The sequence below is a fragment of the Onychostoma macrolepis genome, chromosome 08 (assembly GCF_012432095.1).
Source record: "Onychostoma macrolepis isolate SWU-2019 chromosome 08, ASM1243209v1, whole genome shotgun sequence".
NCBI lineage: Eukaryota > Metazoa > Chordata > Actinopteri > Cypriniformes > Cyprinidae > Onychostoma > Onychostoma macrolepis.
The window spans coordinates 10047127-10066375 of record NC_081162.1 but is presented as its reverse complement, the minus strand read 5'-3'; the positions used below and the strand labels follow the sequence as shown (position 1 = coordinate 10066375).

Below are 19249 nucleotides of genomic sequence, written 5' to 3'. Positions count from 1 at the left end.
CTTGAACTATTAAAATCTGTGATGTCTTTGGAATTATACTGATAACCACAATAATAATACAACAACAATATAACTGTTGAATAAAATAACTACTTAAATAAAATCTAAAATTAAATGTGATTGTATCATGCAGGAACGTCTCGGTTACGTATGTAACCCTCGTTCCCTGATGCTTGGAGGTCCCCGACTCTCTTGATGGATGTGAGCGCGGTCAGGAGCGCTGTCTTAGCAGACAGGAATTTCAGCTCAACTGAATCCAGTGACTCAAAGGGACCCCTCTGAAGTCCAGCCAGGACGATAGAGAGATCCCAGGAGGGCACCAGGGGTGGCCTAGGAGGATTTAACCTTCTGGCACCCCTCAGGAACCTGACGATGATATCGTGCTTTCCCAGGGACCGGCCATCCACTGTAACGTGATGTGCCGTGAAAGCAGCCACATATGCTTCCAAGGTGGAAGGTGACAGCCTACGCTCCAACCTTTCCTGCAGGAAGAAAGCACTACTCCAATCGTACATCTTCGAGGTCTTCTCAGCGAGAAGAACACCAGATCGCGAACAGACTCAACTCCAAGGCAAGAGCTTGCCTCGTGGAGAGGGCTCTGGCCTGAGTGAAGTGTCTTCCACCGCCGGTGGATAAAAACACTCAAGTCTGCCACATGGTGCCGGGCCCCTGAGAAAGGAGGTCCTTCTCAGAGGGATGCGCCAGGAGAGACTGTCACGAGGAGCGTGAGTTACGAAACCCAGGTCCGGGTGGGCCAACAGCGCAACTGGCAGGACCTGTTTCTCATCCTCGCTGACCTTGCACAGTGTCTGTGCGAGAAGGCTCACTGGGGGAAGCGCAAACTTGCGTAAAACCCAAGGCCAGCTGCACGCCATAGCGTCCGTGCCGAGGGGGCCTCGGTCAGGGAGTCATACAACTGGCCGTGGGAGGACTCGTGGGAGGCAATGGGGTTTACCTGAGCTTCCCTGAATCAACTCCAGAACAGCCGGATCGTCTCGGAATGGAGTCGCCTTTCTCTGGGGAACATGAGCTGTCGTGAGAGCACATCGGCTGCACGATTGAGCTCCCCCAGGATGTGGACGGCGCACAGCAACTTGTGCTGCGTCTGACTCCGCAGGAGGAAATGGTGGGCAAGCTGTGACATGCGTTGCATGTAGCGCACCAGCCCACACTGGAGGCATCCATTGTGACAACGACATGCCGAGACACTTGTTCTAAGGGTACTTCGACCCATAGAAGGACAACTGTACCGCAGCGACATGCCCATCTCAGGACTCGGAAGTGTAACCTGTGCTGAAGTGGTCCCCCTGCGGCTGCGGATGCCATATGCCCAGGAGCCTCTGAAAGTGTTTCAGTGGTACCACCATCCTGCCTCTGAAGGAACTCAGGCAGATAGACTGGACTGGGCACGCTCGTTGGTGAGACGCGCCACCACACTCACCGAGTCTAACTCCATACTGAGAAAAGAGTTTCTCTGCACGGGAGAGAGCTTGTTCTTTTCCCAGTTGACCCGAAGCCCCGACTGGCTGAGGTTGCCAGAGCACCAGGTCCCTGTGATCGCACAACTGTTCTTGCGCACGGGCCATGCTTGAGACAGTTGAGGATCCTGATGCCCACTTCCCATAACGGGGCAAGGGTGCCCTCCGTGACTTGCGTAAAGACATGAGTTGACAGGGAGAACCCGAAGGGGAGGAGCAGAGCTGCATGGTACAGAAGGCATCACGTTCTGACACATCCCTGCCGTACTCCACAGGTCCTGGGGGGACTGGCCAGAGATGCGTGGAGAGGCATCGCGTCTCCCAAACGCAATCTCTTGGCTGCTGGCAAGAGGGGGCATCGCAGGCAAGAGTGAGGAGGCAGTGCATCGCACACTGTCAGCCCGCGAGCCTGAGAACCCGGAGGAAAGGGAAAATGCTCTTTCTTTGACAATGTGGTTACTGCAGGCCCTTGTGCCAGCGGCGGAACAGAATGAAATAATTCTCCCCCTGCCCTCCTTTCGGCGTTGTCCTCGCCATCTCCTGAGATCGAGCAGCTTCCCACATCTCCGGGTTTCCCGTGTCAGACTAGGGCTTGCCCTGCAGCGGAGCGGTGGCAGATGGTGCATGACGCCGGGGCAAGATGTGTTGGATGGCCTCGGTCTGCTTCTGTACTGCCGAGAACTGCTGGGCACAGTCCTCGACAGTGTCGCCGAACGGTCCAGCCTGGGAGACGAGAGCATCAAGAAAGCACACTTTGTCGACATCGCTCCTCTCAGCAAGGCTGAGCCATAGATGGCGCTCTTGGACCACAAGTGTGGACATCGCCTTCCCGAGGGACTGCGCTGTGACTTCCATTGCCCATAGGGCGAGGTCAGTCGCCGAGTGCAGTTCCTGCTTCAACCTCGGGTTGGTACTACCCTCGTGCATTTTAGTGCCTTGGCTTGGTGTGCTCGCAGGATAGCCATGGCATGCAGGGCAGAGGCGGCTTGGCCCGGGAGACGAAGACGATTCCTCCAAGTGGCGGCGTTTTGCGGGCACAGGTGCACCACAACTGCACTCTCCACCTGGGGGAATGTCAACGTACCCCCTAGCCGCCCCGCCATCAAGGGTAGCAAGGATGGGGGAGGCAGACAAGCTGCTTCTTGCCGTAAAAAGGGGCCGTCCACGACTCCTCGTGCACTTCCGGGAAGAAAGGAACCAGAGCAGGGTGTGGTCGCGAGCCACGGCCCAAGCCGAGGAGCCAATCATCTAGCCGCGAGGGCTCGGGACTGGGAGGTGTGCACGCCTCCAGCCCGATGCTCGCAGCGGCCTGGGAAAGCACAGCCATCAGCTCTGGGTCCGATTCGGCGATTGTCCATCCTCCGATGCTGCGATCGACATCTAATCCTCTATCGGCACGCCATAATAAACATTAACTTACTATAAAATATTTTCAAACTTAATCTTACTGCAACTATATAGTTGTCAACACATTTCTTATTTTCTAGCTTAATGTTCTAGAATAACCAAAAATAAAACAGAAATCAAAAAATTATAAAAAACTATATACACACATTTTAAAATAAACGCAATAACTAATATAAATAACAACACAAAACAAAATTGCACAAAACAAAACTTTAACTGAAACTAAAATAAATATATATAATATAATAAAATTAATAAATAATTAAAATTTATAAATTAATAAAAACTATAATAATATCTAAATAAAAATACCAAAATAAGAAACTGATTAAATTTCACTTGTCATCCTGAGTGTAATCTTATCTTTATTTCTATCTGCTGTCAAATGCAGCCACAACTGGTTCACATTTTGAATGTTCAGAGTTAGTATGTTCTTCCGATTCTCTCAATTCTTTCCTCTCTTAAATAATCACCAGTTAGACTGGATGATGTCCTGTAGGTAGTTTCCAAGCTGTTTCCGAAACATAATTCATCTACTCTACCAGCTTGTTTCCATTCCTGTCTGGAATATGGGTCTGTTCTTTACTCCATCCTGATATAGTCATGTCATAGATGTTCTGAGAGTCTGACTAAGAGATTAAAAGCGTTCTTGTTTCTGAGTGTGTATATTTACTTGAAAGGACTGTGTGTATGTTGAAATGTCACCTATTGATATTTAGCAAAATTGCACCACTGATACTGCAACACTTATGAGTGCACCTGAGTGAGTCTGAGAAGGACTTTACTGTGTTACGACATATCAGCTGTGATGTTTCATTTCATAACTGTGTTGTTCCCTGTCTTTCAGAGTAAAGAACAGCAACTCCAGGCCTCAAACCAAAGTAATAAAGTGTTCCTGTACTGCGCCTTCCTGGACTACAGGTGGGTCACACAGCTTCAAATATGTATTTATGCACACAAATGTTGATTTCATTTTTACAATTATGTGTTTGTAACTTGCAAGAATATAGCTAAAAATTTTATCTTGGCCTTCATTCACTGAAAGAAAAAATACAGAAATACATTCACAGGGATTATAGGTTGCCATTTTGGTGCTTTTTATGTTTTTTCTTACTTAATATGATGTTAATATCCCAACATTCTTGAACTACTATAATCCGTTGTGTACTTTAAAATATACACTGATAACCACCATAATAACAAAATAGCAATATTTAATTTAAATAATATGTATTTAAATAAAATATCAAGCCAAATGTGATGGTGACTTTAGAGAATGTCTTTTTTACTATAAATTATGAAGTATTTTATTTTTTATTTTATTTTTTATTATTTTTTTCCATAAAAACTTATGAAAACTTAATGCGTCGTTTTAACAGTACTTTAATATAAAAGTCTTATCCAATTAACAGTTTTATGGTAGCTTTTTTACATGCTGTTTCTGTTAAAACTCTTTAAAAAATTGCAGCATGGGACTCATGTTTAGATATTTTTATGATATCTTTCACTTTATTTATGTTTTTTTATGTTTCTCTTTGAGTGTGTCCCAACTTTCATCCTCAGTGTCACTGTTCAGAGATATTTATGCAGTCCTTCCTGTATATTCTCTCTCTCTCATCTGTCTCTCTCCATCTGTCACTTTTAGTGTCTCATTTTCACATTTCCTGTTAAAGCTTGTCAGGAAGTGCTTTAATATATCAATGTGTGTCTTATATTTATGTCCCACTGTTCTCCCATTACCTACGTAAGTGTCATAGGCTACATTTATGACATTTAGCACATGTACATCGTGATATCCAGCAATTTAAGCATTTTGATTGTGACTATTTAAAGAATAGAATTTGCAGTCTTGTAATTTTTCTAGCAGTCCAATCCAATCTTTGTCTTCCAATTCATCATTCAACCATGTCACTTAGAAATTATGAAAGTCTGTTTTTAATAAAAAGCTATTTTATACCATAATAGTTATACCCGAAAAATCACTTAAAGCCAATAAACGAAGCCAATTCTTAGGATCATGTGAAAAATGTGAATAATTTGAAATGGAGCATGTTTGATTTGGATTGAGACTTTCTTGTCTTCTCTCTCTCTCTCATTCTTTTTCATGCTCATTCACTCTTTCTCCCATGTGGGCATTTAATAAATGACTGCATCTATAATGGAATGATGAAGCTGGAATATTTGCTCGCACTGAAATTAATGGGGTCTTGCATTAGTTTTGATTTCGTTTAGATCTGATTTGATTAATAACTCGCTGGTAATTCCATTAACGCTGGGCGAGGGTGTGAATGTGTATGGTTTCAATATAAACAATGAATAACTCCAGCAACTGTAATGCTCAATTAAACCTGTATGTATGTGTGTGTTTCAGCTCCAAGGAGGCTGTGTGGTCCAATGAGGGGTGTGTGAGAGCTGATGGAAACCTGTCCTTCTCTATTTGCTTGTGTAACCATCTGACAAACTTTGCCATCCTTATGCAAGTGGTTCCCATGGAGGTGAGGCACTCTCAGGGTTGCTCTCTCTGGTGCTAGTTTTATTTTGTGCCATAGATGAGTTACCATTCGTCTTGCTTGCTTTGGCTAAATATTAAGTTGATTCAAATATTTCAAGAACTTTGCACAATTCTGTTTTCTTCCTCCATGGAACATTAAATTGATTAGTGTGACAGTAAAGACATTTGTTACTATTTCAAATAAATGCTGTACTGACTTTCTATTAGTCCTGAGAATCCTGAAAAGAAAAATCTTATCGACCCCAAACAATTGAATAGTATACTTATACTTTTTTTGTATATATCCATATACTTTTTATTTTCTTTTTTTCTATTTTGTACAGTTTTACAAATTACATTGTTAGGAATAACACATTTTACTGCTTTACTGTACTATTTAGTTGCTTTCATTATTATTGATTCTGCAAAGTTTCACCACGAGAGCCCCATTTTAGGATTCCGTTTAAGTAAAGCAAGCATTCAGCTTAAAAAAAACACATTTTGAGACCTCTGTGATTTTCTCCATTCCATCTGTTACGAATGCAAGAATGCATTCAATCTCAATGGCCCATTTTAAATGAAATCATGCAATTTATTTCTAATTTTGATGCAAATAGGAGAACTGAATCCTCACACAGAGATATGCACAAGCAGACATTGACATCTCTGCATATTCACCTTTTTTGCATAAGAACATTTCTTTGAAATAGAAACCTTTTGTAACCATAGTAAGCACTGACACTTTTCATCAGTTTAATGCATCCTTGTTGAATAAAAGTATGTTGTAAATATATTTCTTTAAAAAAAAAAATCTTACTGACCCTGCACCTGAGCAGTAGTGTTAGTATAACCTATAGATATTATGCTCCAAAAAATATTTTAAAAATGTACCATGTTTCTTGTGTGTTTTTTTTTTTATTTACTCATTTGGTCTGACTAGCTAAGCTTATCTAAGCTGTATATATCAAGAAATATGCATGTATAATACAAAACTGGCAGCGGACCCTGACGTTAGTGGAATTTCTCAAGATTCCTTGATTGAGCATGTAGGTCATTTCCCAGCAGGGATCTCTAAAAACACCAAGGCACTGCGATGAATGCAATGCTAACTGTGTTTCTCGTCTTCAGCGAGCCAACAGCATGCAGGGCTTGATGTTTTGATTGGCCAAGACTCTCAGTAAATCAGCAGCAGAGCTTTAAGCAAGAAGACAATTTGGACGTAGTTAAGACACTTCTCCAAGGGTGACGTGCTGGATTTTGTTTCAAGTTCATTCGAAACCCGTCGTTGTGTGTGAAAGCGCCTCGAGAGAGGCTGCTAGTCACAGGCCGCCAATGCGGGTCGAAGACTGTGGGCTCTTTTTGGGTGGACAGATGGATTGTCATTTGTCAGAGAACGCTTGTAAATAACATCTGCCTTTGAAATACTGAACGACAGGCACAGCTTGATATTTTGGTATCCCTTGTCCTGTTGATTTATTTAAAGAGAGCTGAAGAGCAAATTTAACTCAGGCTAAAGACCCTGTCAGCAACAACTACTCGCAAAGTAGGGACATGTTTGTGAAGATGAGAGACACGAAGGCAGATTGCCATTTCGAGATCCGTGCACGAGCCAAACCGAGGCACCCAGGTGCAGCTTGGCTCTTCTGCGTCTATCATCTGCATGTGTTTGTTGAGAAAATCTGTCCTCGCTCAGTCATGTAATCATCTCCTCTGGAGCTTTGATGCTAATGCCCGCCTCTGCCGGGGCCTCAATTAGCGGCTCACCTCAATACTTCAAGCCTGGAGGAGATCGTGCTTTCTCCACCGCTCCGCAGATCCTCGATATTCTGGGCCCATGATAATCACAAGGCAGGAAACGGAGTTAATGTACGATCGAACCCACGCACGGAAATAGAATTATGGGGGAAAACAACTGCCAATGGGTCCGGCGTGCAGACGCAACACTGAGTACCAATTACTGGCACTGGGTCAGAGGAGCCTTAACAATACAGCTCTATTTCCTAACGGATGTTCTGGAATAAATCTGTTCGCTCTTTACCAGCAGATGCTTAAGGTGTCGTAGCATGGAAATCTTTCCACCTGTAGTGTTAGTCAAGGGTTTTTGTGCCAGAAACAGTGATATTTTCCTTTTTTATCACCATTTTACACACTCTGTTTACTTGCAAAATCAAGTTTTGTCAAGTTTTGAAACATTTATGAAACCAGTACTTAAAAGCTCGTATCAAACTGACCAAGCAAGTTTTAGTAGTCATTTTTTGTTTTATTGTTCACCAAGGCTGCATTTATTTGATAAAAATACAGTAAAAACAATAATATTGTGAAACAATGCAATTTAAAAGAACTGTTTTCTATTATAATTATTTTATAATGTAATTGATTCTTATGCAAAGCTGAATTTTCAGCATCATTACTCCAGTCTTCAGTGTCACATGATCCTTTAGAAATCATTCCAGTATGCTGATTTGCTGCTCAAAAACATTTTTATTTATTATTAGTCGAAAGTTGAAAATAGTTGTGCTGATTAATGTTTTTATGAAAACTGCAATACATTTTTTTTTTCAGGATTCTTTGTTGAATTGAACATTCAAAATATTAATTTTTATAGCTTTTTTTAATTAAAATGTAATCTTAAATTTTAAATGTCTTTACTGTAAATTGTTGTTTAATTTAATGCATTGTTTCTGAATAAAAGTATTAATTTCCTTAAATTTTATTATTGACTCAAATCTTTTGAACAGTAGTGTATAACAGGTTCCAGAAGAGTGAAATATTGAGGATTAGTGTGTATAGAGACTGAATTTGATATTTGTATTCATAAAGCAACTGTTCATCTTTTTTTAACCTTCGGTCTACCATGTCTGTGAATAGTTAGTGCTCTTTATGAAAAAAAAACTTGTTCCAAGAAATGATTGATTGTCAGACTCATGCAGGTTTGTTCTGATGAAATGATCTTGAAATTGCCAAGTCATTTAATATTATACGAACATCAATCCCTGTGCAGCTGGTCATCAGTAACCTTTGACTTTACAATCAGTGGACTGTTGCTGTGGTATTCAGTATTTCTTATTTGTAGTAACTTCTTGGGGTTTTCAATGCCTTTAACCCCCCTTCATTGCTGTACACTAGACCAACTTCAGACATTTTCATCATCTCATTGCCTATGCTGTCATGTTTGTCTCCACCTCAGCTCTCAAAGGCCCACAAGGTGGCGCTGTCCACCATTAGCTACATCGGCTGCTCTATCTCTATTTTCTGCCTGGCAATTACACTGGTCACCTTTGCCGTCCTGTCGTAAGTATCCCACAATGCTCTGTGAACATGCATGATTTTAATCTACTATATAAACATGGTCAAAAATGTTTTATTCACATTGCTAAACTTCTAATTTTCTTTTTGATTTATTAAATATAATAATTTGAAATTTCAATGAATTAAACACTAAAAGCTTTTAATGTTTCTGCATCATTAAAAAATGTATACTTTTTTTTTTTTCCTGTGCATACAGGTCCGTTAGCACCATTCGTAATCAGCGTTACCATATTCATGCAAACTTGGCATTTGCAATCTTAGTCGCTCAGATCCTTCTGCTCATCAGTTTCCGCTTCAATCCCAGCACGGTGAGTCCATCTAACACAGGTTCATCTTAATTCAGCAATTTTGACAAAGGCCCTCCGTTGTCCAACACAATAACAGATAAAATAATAAGAAGAAGAACTGTATATTCTTGAATTACAAATAATAGTTGTATAGGGAAAATAAAAAGAAATTTGATTTCATGTATTTTTGTTTGTTTTGTTTTTTTTAGAATTTGTATTTAGATTACTTTAATATATTAATAATCATTTATAAATTTAAATACTTTTAAGTCATCCTTGTTATATCATTAAGTCCAGTATTATTTTTGTATTATTTATATACTATTATATTTTTTCTTAATATATTGAATGGGCTTTTATTTATTAATTTTTTTATACTCTCAATTTTCTTTTTCATTTTAGTTAATTTTTTGTCAGTTTTTTTATGTTTTTTTAATGTTACTAATCAGGTTTAATTTAGTTTATTTTAGTTTTAAAAAAGTGTAGGTTTTCCATCTTAACATTTGTATTTTATTTTATTTCAGCTTTATTTTAATGTTTTAGTTCAAAAATAATAATTAACAAAAATAATTTTCGTTTTAATTAATGATAACAACCCTGATTAAGTCATCCTTGTTAAGAGTAAGGTGGCCCAGTAGTGCACAACACAACAAAATCTCCACAACACAACAAAATTAGGACAACACAATGGAAAAAAGCCACAACGAAATGAACACAAAACAAGCCACAACGCAACGGAAACAAATCGCGACACAACAAAATTGGCACAACACAATGGAAACAAGCCACAACACAACGGAAACAAATCGCGACACAACAAAATTAGCACAACACAATGGAAACAAGCCACAACACAACGGAAACAAATCGCAACACAACAAAATTAGCACAACACAATGGAAACAAACTACAACACAACGGAAACAAATTGCGACAGAACAAAATTAGCACAACACAACGGAAACAAGCCGCAATACAACAAAATTAGCACAACACAATGGAAACAAACTACAACACAACGGAAACAAATTGCGACAGAACAAAATTAGCACAACACAACGGAAACAAGCCGCAATACAACAAAATTAGCACAGCACAATGGAAACAAACCGCAACACAACGGAAACAAATTGCGACAGAACAAAATTAGCACAACACAATGGAAACAAGCCGCAACACAACGGAAACAAATCACGACACAACAAAATTAGCAAAACACAATGGAAACAAGCCGCAACACAACGGAAACAAATCGCGACACAACAAAATTAGCACAACACAATGGAAATAAGCCACAACACAAAGGAAACAAATCGCGACACAACAAAATTAGCACAACACAATGGAAACAAGCCGCAACACAACGGAAACAAATCGCGACACAACAAAATTAGCACAACACAATGGAAACAAGCCGCAACACAACGGAAACAAATCGCGACACAACAAAATTAGCACAACACAACGGAAACAAATCGTGACACAAAAAAATTAGCACAACACAATGGAAACAAGCCGCAACACAACGGAAACAAATCGCGACACAACAAAATTAGCACAACACAATGGAAACAAGCCACAACACAAAGGAAACAAATCGCAACACAACAAAATTAGCACAACACAAGCGAAACAAATCGCGACACAAAAAAATTAGCACAACACAATGGAAACAAGCCGCAACACAACAAAATTAGAACAACACAATGGAAACAAGCGCAACACAACAAAATTAGAACAACACAATGGAAACAAGCCGCAACACAACAAAATTAGCACAACACAATGGAAACAAGCCGCAACACAACGGAAACAAATCGCGACACAACAAAATTAGCACAACACAATGGAAACAAGCCGCAACACAACGAAACAAATCGCGACACAACAAAATTAGCACAACACAACGGAAACAAATCGCGACACAAAAAATTAGCACAACACAATGGAAACAAGCCGCAACACAACGGAAACAAATCGCGACACAACAAAATTAGCACAACACAATGGAAACAAGCCACAACACAAAGGAAACAAATCGCAACACAACAAAATTAGCACAACACAACGGAAACAAATCGCGACACAAAAAAATTAGCACAACACAATGGAAACAAGCCGCAACACAACAAAATTAGAACAACACAATGGAAACAAGCCGCAACACAACAAAATTAGAACAACACAATGGAAACAAGCCGCAACACAACAAAATTAGCACAGCACAATGGAAACAAACTGCAACACAACGGAAACAAATTGCGACAGAACAAAATTAGCACAACACAATGGAAACAAGCCGCAACACAACGGAAACAAATCACGACACAGCGGAAACAAACTACAACACAATGAAATTAGCACAACACAACAGAAAAAAGGCACAACACAATGAAATTAGCACAATCCGTGTTGTGTTGTGGCGATTTTGTTGTCTTGTGGACTACTGGGCCACTGTATAAGAGCCACTGTAGAGCGCAGTTCTGCACTAAAAACATCAGTGAAAAAAAATGTATTGACTAAAATAAAAATGAGAGTCTCCACACAAATATTGTTGGAAAAAGCTTGCTTTTGAAATGTTCGAATTAAATCGACATCTCATTTACAACATGTGATTGTTTAATAGTGTTTGTCGTCTATGGTGATTATCGTATCATCATCAGTATCGGAACCAGCATGTTGTCATTACATAAAGAAATCTAATAAGGTGGAAAGAGCCGATGATGACTCCACTAATCTCCTAACATGCCTCTGGCATTACGGACAGATTCATTTGATACTCACTTAATTAGATTGTGCTTCCTCTGTCTGAGGACTTGGCTGAAATCGTGCTATGGTAATGTCAGTGCTGAGATCACTGAGCTCAACCACTCTGTCACCCATATGTTTATTTAAACAACATGTGTTACATTAGCTAAGATGAACAAAATAGATCCGTTTTCGGTACAGTGCATTTTGTCTAGACGCTTGTCCTGATCCGAAGGGTCGCAGCAAATGAAACTGTCCTCTCTCTCCCAGCTCCCGTGTAAGATCATGGCCGTATTGCTGCATTTCTTCTTCCTGTGTGCGTTCGCCTGGATGCTGGTGGAAGGGCTGCATCTATACAGCATGGTGATCAAGGTGTTCGGCTCAGAGGGCAGCAAGCACTTTTATTACTATGCCATCGGATGGGGTGAGTACTACATCTTGCAGACTGGTTCTGAGAACTAGGTGTGGAGAATGCAGCAGACCACCACAATCTGGCATACTTTATTGGCACTCTATGCCTTCACTGATTCATGTGCGTACACATGACATTTTTTCAGTGGCACTTTTTAGTGAATTTGTCCCTTGTATACATACACATTCATATAAACTACACCCAGACATGCTTGAACTGACTTACAAATCATTACATGCTGAGAAGAAAACATCAGATCAGTTTCATTTGCCTTAAACAACCCGATTAAGCGTAATGCACAAACCCAAGAGAGTCAAATGAGGTTGTCCCATGGCAGGCATTAGTGCTGAGAGAGATCAGGCACCTCCCTCAACCATAACTGATGTTGCAGTGTCGTTGAAAAGGAGAGGAAAAGAATACATTTGTGCGCTACGGTCTGTCTGAGATGTCAGTAGATTAAAGGACATTAAATCTTCAGTGGGTCATCGCTAATGATGCCGTCACTGTTATTAACTGACCTGATCTCAAATGTGCATATGTGATAATAGACACCATGTGCTCTCTCGCTCTTTTGAGAACAGTTTATAATCAGCCTTTTTTTCCTCACATAAAATGACATTGCCAGAGCTACAAGGGGCCTTGAAGTAAATCAATATACACTTTTATTAGTACATGCAAAGTTGGCATCATGATAACTGAAGGTGTTTTCCATTATTACATATGATAAAGTGTTGAATAATTAGACATGTTTATTTGTATCCATAGTGACACGGGTGATAGGCTCAGTGTGGATGAAGAAAACAGGCTTTGTTAAACTTGAGTCATTACTTCAGACTGAAGTCTACTCCCTTTCTAAAAGCCTTTGGCACAGCCAGGCTGCTCTTTATTTATGGTGGCACGAAACAGCCGGCTACAGTCCAAAAGTTCTTATTTTAGTTCCTTCGACATAATCTGAAAACTTCTACGCTGGGTTTTACAACAAGGTATTTTTAGCTCCAATACCGTTCCAGGTTTTTTCCCCGCAAACATTTGTCTTTTATCACGTCATTCATATATAACAAAAACATATGGTGAGAGGGAGAGAGGGATTTGACAACACTACTAAGCTATTAACTCTTTATACTTTATACTATATAATATAGTATATATTGTGAATTATTATTACAATTTAAAATAAAATTGATGTTTTCTCTTTTAATATATTTTAAAATGTATTATATTCTCGTGATGGCAAAGCTGAATTTTCAACATCATTCCTCCAGTCTTCCGTGTCACATGATCCTTTAGAAATCATTCTAATATCCTGATTTGGTAAACATTTCTTATCATTATCAATGTTGAAAACAGTGCAGATATTTAAAATAGAAATATTGTGTAACAAAGTAAAAACCTGTCACTTTTGATCAATTTAATGCATCCTTGCTGAATAATAGCATAAATGTATTTTCTTGTCCAAATTTTAAGTTGTATAAATTAAGATTGTGAAATAGTATATTTAAAAATTTACATTATTTAATAAATTATAAATCATATGTGTTACCATATTTATTAGTGTGTGTTTGCATATTTGCATTTCTCACTATTTTTTAGCCAAATTATCTTTTTGCAGATCATTAAAATGATCCTACAATGTGACAAATGAGTTATTAAAAGTTTGTAAATCGTCTGTTTATAATAATTATACCTGAATTACAAGGAAATGTAGTTTGAAGTACTTTTCAATTAAGTATAAGATGTCAGGGCACTGCTATCACTGTTTGAAATAGTTACTTATGAAACTTTCCTCTAAAACTGTTCACGTCTTTACTCAGGATGTCCTTTGGTCATATGTGTGGTGTCTATGACCTCTTCACTAAACAGCTATGGAGAGTCCGGCAAGTAAGTTACCATGGGTCATGGCAAAATCCAGTTTGAAGAGAAAAGATGACTTGTCTTATGTCATTTGTCCATCTTGTTTTGTCTTTCTCTATATTAGTTGCTGGCTGTCTCTGAAGAATGGGGCGATTTGGGCTTTTGTAGCCCCTGCTCTGTTTGTTATTATGGTAAGCAGCTGTTAATAAGGTGTGTTACATGCACTACGTTAGGTGAGCATGACAGGAACACTTGTAATGTTGTAATCTCTGCCATCCAGGTGAACATTGGCATTTTGATAGCTGTGACACGGATCATATCCAGGATCAGTGCTGAAAACTACAAGGTTCACGGAGACGCCAACTCTGTGAAGTGAGTTTATCTGCTATCATGATTGTAAAATCAGCCATCGTGCGTTTGCTTTTTGTCATATGCGTGATTGTCTTTCTAGGCTTACGACTAAAGCGGTGGCGGTACTCTTGCCCATCCTGGGCATATCGTGGATCTTTGGGGTCCTGGCGGTGAATGACCACTCCCTGCTTTTCCAGTACATGTTTGCAGTGTTTAACTCACTACAGGTCAGGCATCACTACTGTGTAAAATAACAGTTTCACCAGCAAACCGATTGATTTTGACTCAGTTTACAGCCTCCAAAGTCAATCGCACATTCGCCAAACAATGACAGCTTAAAAAAAATATGAGACATAACAATGTTTGAAATGACTTTGGACCTGGACTGACTTGTAAGAACTTTTGCAGATGTGAATTGGAGCGCTTTCACAACATTTAGTGTTATCTGTTGTTTTTCTTTTATTCCTCAAAGGGGTTCTTCATATTCCTGTTTCACTGTCTGTTAAACTCTGAGGTAAGAGTGTGTTTGTGCAGCTGTGTCAGAAGTCTGTGCTGTATGTCAGCTGAAAATTGTGTAATCGCCATCTAGTGATGTTAATTTGATACTGCATTATGTGAAAGCATTTACAGAGAAACACTTTTAAACTATTACAATCTCGTTTCCATATTAAAACCAGAGCAAATGTGTCAATCATGCTGTTTGTTAACTGGTTTCATGTCTTGTTACTGCTCTACAGGTGAGGGCTGCTTTCAAACACAAAACCAAAGTGTGGACTTTAACCAGCAGCTCAATCCGCAACATCAACGTCAAACCTTTCAACTCAGACATAGTGAGTAATTCCAGTTCTTTTCATTTTTACATTTGTGTTCATGTTTTCACTTGTGAAAATGAATGTCATGAATGTTTTTTAATGAATTAAATGTAATGTTTTTGGACAATTAATTGCATATTATGTACAATAAAACACATTATAATTTAAATTATATTAAATGCAGTTAGTTGAACTTAAGAGTGCATTTTTGACCCACTGAAGTAGAACTTGAGTTCATCTTTTTGTAATTTTATAATTACTTCTATTTGAAATGTGGATAATAATGTGGATAATGTGCACTGCCAAATGTACTGACAAGCATTTATGGTAAACTAAAATGTACTTAAATATCATTCCTAATAAAAGTTGCATCATGTCTTTAAATATATTTGTAATTGCACTAGGGCTGTCAAATCGATTAATCGCATCAAAAATAAAAGTTTGTTTATATAATATAATGTGTGTAAATCACACATTTTTTGATGAAGTTGCAGTTTGGAACATAAAAAGCTCACTTTTATTATAATATCAAATAACACACCACAGTACACTTAATCGCATACTTTACAAGTGCTTTAGTATTAGTATTTTAGTAAGTGCTTTTTGTTAGTCAACTACTTATTTAAAGCATGACAAAAGATTACGAGTAAACATAATATGAGTACTTAAAAGTAAAACTTGTAAGTTTACATTATTACACAACACACTTAACTGACTTTTTTTTATCATTATTATGTTGATTGCAAGTGAGGTCATTTAAAAAAAAAAAAAAACTTTTTTTTTTTTTTTTTAAGTACACTACAAGTGCACATTCAATACAAGTAAGCACACTTCTTTTTCACAAGGGTATTAGAACACAAGCCTGTATTAATATGGTTTTCTTTTGCAGATGAACGGCAACAAGGGCGGTGTGACTCCCACAAAGATGAACACATGGGACAAAAGCACCAACTCCGCCAACCGCATAGATTTGTCAGCAGTATAATGGCTTCTGGTCCAAACAGAGCAAGAGGACAACAGCATAGTATTTCTTATAGAACATGTGCCTTTCTATATCACACTTCAAATGGACTTCAAATGATGAAATAGCTACAAACACTTGCAGCTAAATGTAGGATAGTTAACTCACAACACAAAGTTCTCTGATGTCATTTCCTCCTGCTGATGAGCTCTCTAACACAAACGTAGGATGAAGACACACGGCCCATTGTTGGGATGAAGGAGTACATGGTTTGCTAAAAATGTGGTGTGCTGAGGAAAACACTAACTCTCACAGACAGGAGACTCTCCTGAGATACAGTACCTGTACTGTAACAGTGTTTCCTTGCTTTGATTTTTTTGGACCACACACTAGACCCGTGCTACATTTGGACCACTGTTTGGCCATCCTTTAAACAGAAGAATCATCGAGTACAAAGTCTGGAGAGTCTCAACTTTAATGAGAACACTTTTGCAACCGGCCTGAGTGAAGTAGCGGCTTCTATTAATCCATGTCCACCTGTCTATCGGCTATGGCTTAAAATTAGACCTGGACGAGAAGTACAATACTGGTGAAAATCTCTGGAGATCTTCCCCATTATTGTGATGGTTTTCTCTCTTTTTAAAAAAAAATAAAAAAATAAAAAATCTAGTAATGTAAATGGCACTTGTGTTAAACCAAATAGGCTTTTTTCAAAAAGAGGTCAGTGAAAATAAGTGATGAACCTCCACAGTATGTTGATGGTCAACCTCAGAAGGTCATTTATAATATTGCACAACTTTATTATATACGTGTGTGTGTGAGTGAATGTGACTTTTTTTAAAAGTAAAAAAAATCGTATAATAACAGGGTTGCATGAGAACTATGAGATGCAGATAAATAATACTGTTTTTGGTGATTAGCATAAATGAATTAATAAATTGTGTTAATGTGTAAATACTAATATTAATTATTAAAATAATATGATATTAAAAAATACATTCAGTTTTATACTACAATGGATATGGCATTGTTGTATCGTTTAAATAATTTGATGCTGTTGAGAAGGTCAAGACCTCTAAAGTTGGACAAGCCTTACAGACATTTGGTGTGTTTCATGCTATATTTCATGTTAGATAATACTTTATTGAATAATTCCTTAGAACAATAAACATGGGACTTGTGTCTCAGTAACTAAACACCTAATTGTACCGTATTCATGCACAGTGCCAAATAGTTTTCTCATGTCATGATATATATCAGTTTGCGTCATTTCATAAAGGTGGACACTTTTGTTATGTATATAGCACAGACACACACAGCCATGCGTAATTGTGTAATTGCGTAATTGTCTGTAATTGTGCCATCGTAGACGTATTTATTGGTACCAAAACAGGTCAGTGTATTATTAATGTGTCACCATAATACAGTATATCTTTAAATTATTGTTGTCATGTTCCAACAAGACTTTGATACTGCTTAAAAGATCTTCTTATTCAGTTTCATAATACTTATTTTCTCAACATTATAGCTTAATCAGCTATTATTTGTAGTTTGTGAGTGAATGCCTTAGTGTTCATGCTCTCCGCCAAGAACAAATCGCAAAAGGTACTTTGTTTTAGTACCGAAATTTCTCCCAAATGAACATTTAAAGGCCAAGTGCACTTCTTGTCTGATTGTTATTTAATATTTGAAAATAACTGTTTATGCAGTGTCTCTCAATCAAGGGACATTCACTATATCTGTGTGTCTTTAACCCATTCATGTGATGTTTTGCTTTTGAAAATGTTGACATTATTATCAGCAGGAACATAGAGTGATAATACACCATATAAGATTGGATTTACACATGCTTCAGAGGTATTAAATAGTGCAGTATGATCTCAGAACTCACACACAAATGGCCATAGCAGAGTTTTGAGATGATGCTGTAAAATATAAAGTGACTTTAACAGAGAAAGTGACTTAGCCCTCCAAATTCCAGCAAAGAGTGTTGTTCTTAAGTTTATAATGTGAGAAATCTTTCTGTGAATTTTTTTCTTTTTATTGTTTTCTTGATTTATTCTGTTCTAATGCAAATGAATTTTCACAGTTCTCTTTTATGCAAAATAAAAGTTTTATTTAAGTCTGAAAACTGTACTGTGATATGACATACATGCGTTGTACATATTTGTAAGTCCTATATTCCTACATATCTCTTTTATAAGAGTGTCATTTATAAGAGATCTGATTATTCATTTTGAGGGTAAATCTGCAGAATTTATTTAATATAACCAAAAAAAAAAAATAAATACAAACTGCAGAAATCTGTTACTGTTCATTTCAAATATCAGTTTCCTGATGTGAATTCCTAAAAAACTCTCCCCATAATGCTGACTGTTTATTTACCAAGAGGATGAGGATATGTGATGGATATTGATGAGCTTATTAAATGTATTTTCTGTGTTTATGTTGGACAGGGACCCCCTCTGTGAGTCCTTCATTAGGGTTTACCGTGAAGAATGATTTCATATGGAGAGTGAGGCATTGAAGCCATTCCCATGCTGATCGACTTCACATGTAAAATAAAAACCGATAACATTTTCATTGTATTTGCCACATTATATTTTAATGAAAGTCATTATGTAATATGCCCTGTACAGCTAATTTGAATAAAACTGTCTCTTTAGACATTGCTGCATTTGAGTTTTAATTTACCATTTTATGTTTTAAAAACATTCCCTTCTAATTAAGCTTTGAGAATTCGAATTCAGCTATAATCCTATAGCCTACTATTCAGAGACGATTTCCAGGGTTTTTATAGTTTACAAGTGTTTTATCACAGAAATGTTTTCTATTTTATGTCTAACAACCTGGATGATGGTGGTGGTCCTGAAAGCATCATTAAAACGCTTGGGACGAAATATTGTGTATTATATTAGCCTATATGTATTCCTGTGATGGCAAAACTGAATTTCCAGCATCATTCCTCCAGTCTTCTTCAGAAATCATTCTAATATCATGATTTACTCCTCAATAAACATTTCTTATTATTATCATGTGCTGGTAGCGTATCTAATACGTTATGAACAGTGTTACAGCACCCAATGAGTGAAGAAAGAAACAGACCGCAGACAGTGGAATGAAAAACAAACAGACAGGACTG

The 19249-nt window shown here is 38.1% G+C and overlaps 1 protein-coding gene across 19 annotated transcripts in view; it reads left to right on the top strand.

Moving 5' to 3' along the window:
• Positions 1-18756, top strand: part of rimbp2b (RIMS binding protein 2b) — a 224815-nt gene extending 206059 nt beyond the window's left edge. For all 19 annotated transcript variants that reach the window (XM_058784429.1, XM_058784428.1, XM_058784426.1 and 16 more), the window contains 12 exons: positions 3733-3806; positions 5257-5380; positions 8564-8667; positions 8882-8993; positions 11991-12144; positions 13944-14010; positions 14108-14174; positions 14264-14355; positions 14435-14561; positions 14807-14848; positions 15072-15164; positions 16036-18756. In XM_058784429.1, coding sequence (XP_058640412.1) covers positions 3733-3806; positions 5257-5380; positions 8564-8667; positions 8882-8993; positions 11991-12144; positions 13944-14010; positions 14108-14174; positions 14264-14355; positions 14435-14561; positions 14807-14848; positions 15072-15164; positions 16036-16131 — 1152 coding nt within the window. In that variant the 3' untranslated portion in view covers positions 16132-18756. The remainder of the gene's footprint in view (positions 1-3732; positions 3807-5256; positions 5381-8563; positions 8668-8881; positions 8994-11990; positions 12145-13943; positions 14011-14107; positions 14175-14263; positions 14356-14434; positions 14562-14806; positions 14849-15071; positions 15165-16035) is intronic.
• Positions 18757-19249: the final 493 nt, after the last annotated feature.